Below are 7421 nucleotides of genomic sequence, written 5' to 3' on the forward strand. Positions count from 1 at the left end.
TGTGTAATTTAAATGGATAGAGGAGAAAAGAGGGGAGCTCAGTGTATCAATAGAGGTCCCCCAGCAGACTAACATATATTTAAGTTTTAAGAATTAAGAGATGTTCCAGAGTCCATCCCTAACTATAAGATTTCACAGGAGAGAAGCTTGATCGCTAAAGACTCTGCCTCCCAATTACAATCTCAGGACTACAGACCAATGGCACTGACCTCACATCTGATGAAGATGATGGAGAGGCTACTGCTCATGTATCTCTGTCCTCTGGTGAGAGAGTCAATTGACCCGCTCCAATTTGCCTACCAGCCAGGCGCCAGAGCTCTTTAGACCTGGGTAATGCTGGAAGCACCTCTACAGTGCTTTTAACACCATCCAACCTGCACTCCTGAGGGATAAGTTGGCACACATGGGGGTGGACCAACAGCTCTCTGCCTGGATATTGGACCAACTCTCTAACTGACTACAGTATGTGAGGGCTCGTGACTGCGGGTTGGAGCCCTGTTTCTGTTCACTCTTTACACTACCGACTTCATGTTCATCCCAGCATCCCGTCACCCGCAGATCCGCAGTTCTCTGACTACTCTGCTCACTCTGACCACGGATGACAAAGAATACAGGGAACTGATCCAGAACTTTGTAGACTGGAGCCAGTGGAGCTATCTCCAGATTAATGCAGAAAAAAACAAAGAGCTGGTGGTGAACTACGGCAGGTGTACACACTCTTCTCTTCAACGGGTGAACATCCAGTGACTGGACTACCAGGACTGGTCACATAACACTGATGCACTACACTGTACAACAAAGGACAAAGCAGACTTTTTCTGCTGAGGAGACTACTGTGGAGTGCAGGGAGCACTACTAAAGACCTTCTATTACTCTGTGGTGGCTTCATCGTACCTTATCTTGTTTTATCTTTTCTTAATTTCTGTAACATTTCATTGTTTCCCATCCTTAAAAACAGGCATTAAAGAAAAAAGCTACTGACATTTCATTATGTGGGCCTCTGGGTGGCAGCACCTGAACTAAAAAGTTTCTAATGTAACCATGTCAATCAAAGACAAAAGACTGAAGAAAGACCTTAAATATCAGGCAAACTGAGCAAAAAAAAAAAAAAAGCTTTATTAGCAATTTAACTTAAAAATTCTGATTCCATCAGTAAATATTGACGATATCAATGTAAATGATCAAATATGCATCATTTATTGTTGTAACAAGATACAAATTACACAATACAATACACAATACTTAAAAAAAGGGAAGACAAGATATGAGAATTTCCTCTCAGTGTTGCCTTGTTAAATGAGAATGGTTCATCTTGTTGAGAGTGATCAGGTTTCTCAGCGACAATGTGGTCCTGAATCAAAATGGGAGAAAAAATTACATCTTAAAATCTTAGATATTTTATATAACAACAACAACAACAACAACAATAATAATAATAATAATAATAATAATAATAATAATGACAATAACAATAACAATAACAATAACAATAATAATCATAATCATAATCACAATAATAATAATAATAATAAAACTATAATTTAAATACTGGTTGGTTATCTGTGCTCGTCCTGCTGCTCACATGCTGGATGCCACTGGGCTCCAATAATGGCTCATTTGTTGTATTATTTTTAAAACTTTTTCTGGACATAATATTTGTGTTAACACTCATCAAAATACATTTACCCCCAAATTCACAGCACAATGAAATAGTTCAATACTATTAATTCCTAAAACTCAGATTTGCTTCTAATTACTCCTCTGTGTTATTCATTGTATTGGAAATACTTTAACTTTAGCACATACTGTGTTAGTAAGAAAACACATGACCAACTGTATCTGTCCTTCAGCTACTGAGTTCACAAGGAGAATTTAAACACTTGATAAAAATAAATCTAATAAATGGGTGTACTGTCGTGTAGTACTTTCATTGTGGCTACTTCACTCGGAAACAGCTTCGCTCTATGACGTGACTAAACATATAAAGTCAGCCACACAAGGCTGAACTGTGCTGCTCGTCTACATCTTTTGGTTTCTTGTGTGGTTTTTGTCTGAGATGCTAAAAGAGAAGCTGATATTTTCACCAGTACCTGTAGCTTCTGAAACAAACACAGTTTCCTTGCTACTTATTCTAAAAAATAACTCAGACTGGCAGCTTTAACCTGCAGGGGGAAGCTTTAATACTGAGAATCACTGTCTGTTTTGCATGTACTAGCTCTTTTGTTTAAATGTAATTTATTTATTTATAAAATGCCAAATGACACCGAAATTCATCTCAAGACACTTTACATAGTTCAAATCTACAGAATCATAAAGAAGAAACTGCCTTCAACAGAAAAAACAGAACCAGGCTCAGTCTGAGCTGCCATCTGTCCTCCAGAGTTTTCTGTTGGAATATTACAGTATTATCAGGTCTTTAATTTATGATGGAGCTTGGTCATTCAGGGCTTTGTGTGTAATCATAATGTAGTGTAAGGATTTTATGAAGAGCAAATTGAAGGAAGCTAATAAAGGAGAGATATGATCTTTCTCATTCGTTGTCATTGTCGGGTAATTTACCTTCTTTATTTCTTGGTCTGGTGATGGCAGCATATTGTAATTCAGCTTCACTGGTCTCCTCAAACTCTGAAACTTATAAATAATAAGAAAAACAACACCAAACATGGATGTTAAATGTTTTATATACTATAAGTATGTTTAATTTAAAAAATGGCTCAAGAACCTCAACCCTCTTGAAAAAGCAAAACATATTCACTCAGTGTTTTGAATTAGTTTAGGTAAAGAATGATCAAACTATTTTAATAACCACATTAACTGTTCAACAACAACAACGTGTTCGTTTAAACTAGGTGCTAGTTCTGAGCTGGTTAAGGCCAGTTTGAGGGCTGGTACTGTTTATGTCTCTGTTTCCTCAGCAAAGCTAATGGCATTAAAGCAACAATCTACAACATCTTTTAGTGTAGCTCCTGACTTTAGCATCGCTAACACCTGAATACAACAACACGTTTGTGGTGTGTGCAGTGATTACTGTAGCCGTGATTATATTTAATAAGAAATGTTCTTTCTTTCTTTTTAGTAATGTGCAGTAAATTACCTTCCTCATTTTCCTCATGGGCCACAGGTTGTTTGATGAGAGCATATGTTGGTTCTTGCCATTTAGCCACACTGATCTCCCCAAACACTGAAACATAAGAAAAAATTCAACTAACATGGACACAATAGAAAAAGGTAAATAACAAAGTTCCTGAGTCAGACTAACTCTTTGTTAGACTGGAACCTATGATTCCTAACGTCAGGGGCTGAGGATGAGATTATCATGACAAACAAGGCCAACTGAAAATGAAGAATGTCTGTATATTCATATTGCTTAGAGGATAATAGCTAATGTTAGCCTTAGCCTTCACTTAGCTACTTAGTACCAACAACATTACACTGCAGTTAAATAAATCTAACAAATGATTACCGCCTAACAAAGCTTGAGTTGGTCTCATTGATCATGATGGTCCAACCTCCAGCCCCTAACAAAAGCATTTCTTGGCTGTAGACTTAGCAAAGTGTTGGTGCCACTCAGGAACCTGCTTTGCTGTCTGAGAACCAGTTCTTTAGCTGTTGAAACACATACACAGTGCACTCTTCACATGCATAGCATACAGGCTGTATTCTCTAATGGCCGCAGGCTCTTTCAGCAGGAAACTATGTGTTATAACTCTGCACGCATTGTTCGGGAACAGTTAGAGGAACATGATGTTCAAGGTGTTGCCCTGGCCTCCAAGTTCCCCAGAAACATTAGACCCATTAGAGCTGCAGTGGCTCCAATTTCCAACCTATACAACTTTTGCTGCTGATGTCTTGGTACCATTAATATATTGGATAATGTTTTGGCTCCTTGAATAATCTTTCTTACCAGTTGTTGCACATTGAATTCTGTGTTTCTCTGTTTAAAATTACCTTCCTCATCTGCGGGGGTTGTGATGAAATCATGTGTTGATCCAGCTTTACGATTGTGTCCAGACACTAAATGCATAATGAATACAAATATGCTTTATTGTACACAGTCCAGAGGCAACATGAATAAAGTGAATGTTGTCAGAACATATTGGCTATAATATTGTATATAAATAATCAATTAGCTAACAAGGCAGTTGATTTATTACTAGAAATCTAAAAATATTATATATGTTGTCATACTGTAAAAGGAAGTTGAACCTCACCTGTTTCTAAAGGAGAGGAGGTTTCAGGAACATAACAAATGGTTGAAGTATCTGTCAAACACACACACACAAACACACACACACACACACACACACACACACACACACACACACACACACACACACACACACACACATACACACACACACACACACATACACACACACACCAATAAACAGAATGCAAAGCTCAATACTGTGTCACACACTAAACTGAATAACAGTTATGTTACTTCATAGTAATTCTCTGTTCAGTACCTCTGGAGTTTGTTCGGCGTCTTGCACATCGAATTGCGCTCACAAAGAACAGCAGAGTGACGACTGAGGCAGTGACACATATGCAGAGCAGCAAAAAGAGTTGAGGGGGACGATCAGGGGAAGAATCAGGCGTTTTATGCAATTCTGGAAAGAAAAGTTTAGTGTGACTTGGGTCAGAGATATGACCTTTCTTCTCTAACATTTCTATGACTTTTTAATATCTAAAATGAAATATTTACTGCTGTGTTTTGTTGTTTTTTAATCGAAATTGAACGTGTCCCTAAATACACAAAAAGATCATTTCTCAGGACACGGTCTTGAAAAAGAATTCTAGCTAAAAATCTAAGCTGTTTTAAATTTGAGATAACATTATTACATTTATTATGGAATTTTGTATAATCAGACCACAAAGCATCATATCCAGAGGCCATCTTCAAATTGATTAAATAAAACAATGATACAGTATGTCTTACCTGTGACAGTCAACCAGCTCTCAGCTGATTCTCCAGCTCCAGAGATGTTGCACTTGTAGAGTCCCTCATCTGACGTAGATACACTGTGGATGGTCATCTCTCCTGTAGAGCTGCTCCCCATGAAGAAACCACCTTTATAGAATTCAGCAGTGATGTTTGAAGGAGTCTGTTTCTTTCTACAGCTCAGAGTCACATCATCACCCTCCATCACAGGGAGAACAGGACTCTCCAGGATCACAGAAGCAGCTGAACAACACATTCATTTTTGGGGAATTACAATTATGTTTAATGACTGATTGATGAGCAATAATATATAATAAATGAATAAATACATATACTCATGTTCAAACTGAGCTCTCCACAGAATAACAAATTGGCCAGATGATGTGTTAATACATTAACTGTGTGTTTTACTGTTTACATACCACTGACAGTGATGTTAACTCTGTTACTTCTCTTCATTCCTTTCATTTCACACCAGTACTCTCCACTGTCAATCTCTGGATATGCAGTTTTAATCTCACAAGGTCCTGTTGATGTTTCCCAGGTAGAAGCACATATTGTATCAACTCCCTTGATCTTCCTCATCACTCTCCATCCAGTCCGTCCATTCAGTCCTTCACAGCTGACAGTGAGGGTCTCATATGCAAAATGCAGCTGTCTGTTTGGATCAACCTGAGGAAAAACTGCATATGAAACACAAAGAAATAGATTAATTTAACAATTTAACATAATTTAACACCTAGCTATTTCTGTGTCCTCTTTAGAGAAACAGAATGTGACAAACCTGGCTGGGTCTTTACACAATAAGAAAGAAAGATGAAAATATATATGAAATAATGTCATTGTCCATTTCTCTAGTGGTGGAATGCACAGTAGGCCTTTATGTATAAGTCAAAGTGTGCAGAATCATCCAAATGCTACTCACCATCTTCCAGAGAGTGACTGAAGTGAAGCTGCGCAACCAGCAGCAAAGATCCAGTCAAAGCTGGAGAAACAGCAGCAGAGAGCTGTGTATGAGCTTTGTCAAAAATGAAAAAGTCTGTAATATTTGGATTGAAGTTTACAGCCAGAATCAGTACTCACACAGTCTGATGCAGAGAGCTGTGACCTTCATGCTGTCGTCTCGCTGACTGAGCAACAGACAAACAGCAGGTTTTAAATAGAGTCGAGAACGTCCTCTTCCTCTGTGGCCGATGAACAATACAGATACAAAACTAATGTTGTGCCGTGCAGCTGCATTTGTAGATGTGACCTGTTTCAATACCTATTCTTAAACATGTCATATTTGGGTGACAGACCCCTAAGAGGTAAATATCCCATAAGGTTAATATCTTAAGACTTCCCCTTCTTCAGTCAACACTAGGTACCAATTATCTGATTGATAGAAGTTCAGAATTAGAAAATAACAGAAGAAGACAGACTGGAAGACAAAACATGTCCAACTACCGTTATGATCAGGAAACTTTTGGGAAAACAGCAAATAGATAATACTCATAACTCATAACAAAATACCATCCTAACCTTATTAAATTACATTTTCTTATTACACTGTGAAACAGTCTCACTCTGCCCTCTGCTGTAAATCAGCCTCATATCACAAACATATTTATTTTCCTCTCTGACAAATGTCTCTTGTGTTTGTTCAGATTGTCTATTAACACAGATTTCTTATTAAAACACCTGTGGCTTCATGTGTTACTTTAGTATTTATTTCAACAGCACATTTAAATATCAGTTAATAAAGCAGGTCCTAAGAAAACAAGCTGAAAGAAACTGAAAGTGTTCGACGAGGACACACCCACATGTTTACTGTACAAATCTGGAAAGGTTAATTATGAATGAATGCCTTTTTTTTTTTTTTTTTTTATTGTCACTGTTCATATATACAATATGCATTATATACATGTACAATGAGATTGAAAGCATCTCACTGTTGGTGCAGCATGCTTAAATATAACATAAATAAATAACAGTTTCAACAGTAGCAGCATGGGGGTGCAGGTCAATGAGGTAGGGTATGCAAAAAGGTAGCAGTAATATGTACATACATCAATATGAAGATGGATAAAAAAAAATGCACAGCAATTGTAAGTATTGCACATTCAGTGGTGTATACAAGGTGGATTTTTTAACATTCAGTAGTTTTCATTAGGTAGTCAGTGCATATGTGAATTTATGGCAGTAATGGCTTTTGGGAAAAAGCTGTTCTTGAGTCTGTTTGAGTGTTTGAGTCTGTTTGTCCTCGTTCTGTGGCACCTGTAGCGCCTTCCTGAGGGTAACAGGTTAAACAGTCCAGAAGCTGGATGGGAACTGTCCTTGATGATGTTCTGGTAGGTGTAAATGTCCGACAGAGAGGGGAGAGAGCAGCCTATGATCTTTTGTGCTGATTTAACTACTCTCTGAAGCCTCCCTCTGTATGCTATAGTGCAACTCCTGTACCATACTGTGATACAGTAAGTCAGCAGGCTCTCAATGG

At 37.8% G+C, this 7421-nt stretch overlaps 1 protein-coding gene across 1 annotated transcript; it reads right to left on the reverse strand.

Annotated features, from left to right (window-relative positions):
• Positions 1-1176: 1176 nt before the first annotated feature.
• On the reverse strand, positions 1177-6129 carry LOC113168497 (low affinity immunoglobulin gamma Fc region receptor II-b-like). The gene is made up of 10 exons (XM_026369541.2): positions 6029-6129; positions 5871-5930; positions 5368-5628; positions 4943-5188; positions 4470-4613; positions 4212-4262; positions 3949-4014; positions 3095-3181; positions 2560-2631; positions 1177-1351 (listed from the first exon to the last, which is right to left on the reverse strand). Exons 1-10 carry the CDS (start codon positions 6057-6059, stop codon positions 1335-1337), a joined length of 1035 nt encoding a protein of 344 aa, XP_026225326.1. The 5' UTR covers positions 6060-6129; the 3' UTR covers positions 1177-1334.
• Positions 6130-7421: the final 1292 nt, after the last annotated feature.

This window comes from Anabas testudineus, chromosome 18 (assembly GCF_900324465.2).
Source record: "Anabas testudineus chromosome 18, fAnaTes1.2, whole genome shotgun sequence".
NCBI lineage: Eukaryota > Metazoa > Chordata > Actinopteri > Anabantiformes > Anabantidae > Anabas > Anabas testudineus.

Bases quoted from the DNA above. Each gene is read 5' to 3' on its own strand.
- LOC113168497 (XM_026369541.2), bottom strand. From the start codon at position 6,059: ATGAAGGTCACAGCTCTCTGCATCAGACTGT. The intron at 5,629-5,870 runs GTGAGTAGCATT...TTTCATATGCAG, and splicing joins CAGTCACTCTCTGGAAGATG to TTTTTCCTCAGGTTGATCCA. The intron at 4,614-4,942 runs GTAAGACATACT...TTTTCTTTCCAG, and splicing joins GAGCTGGTTGACTGTCACAG to AATTGCATAAAACGCCTGAT.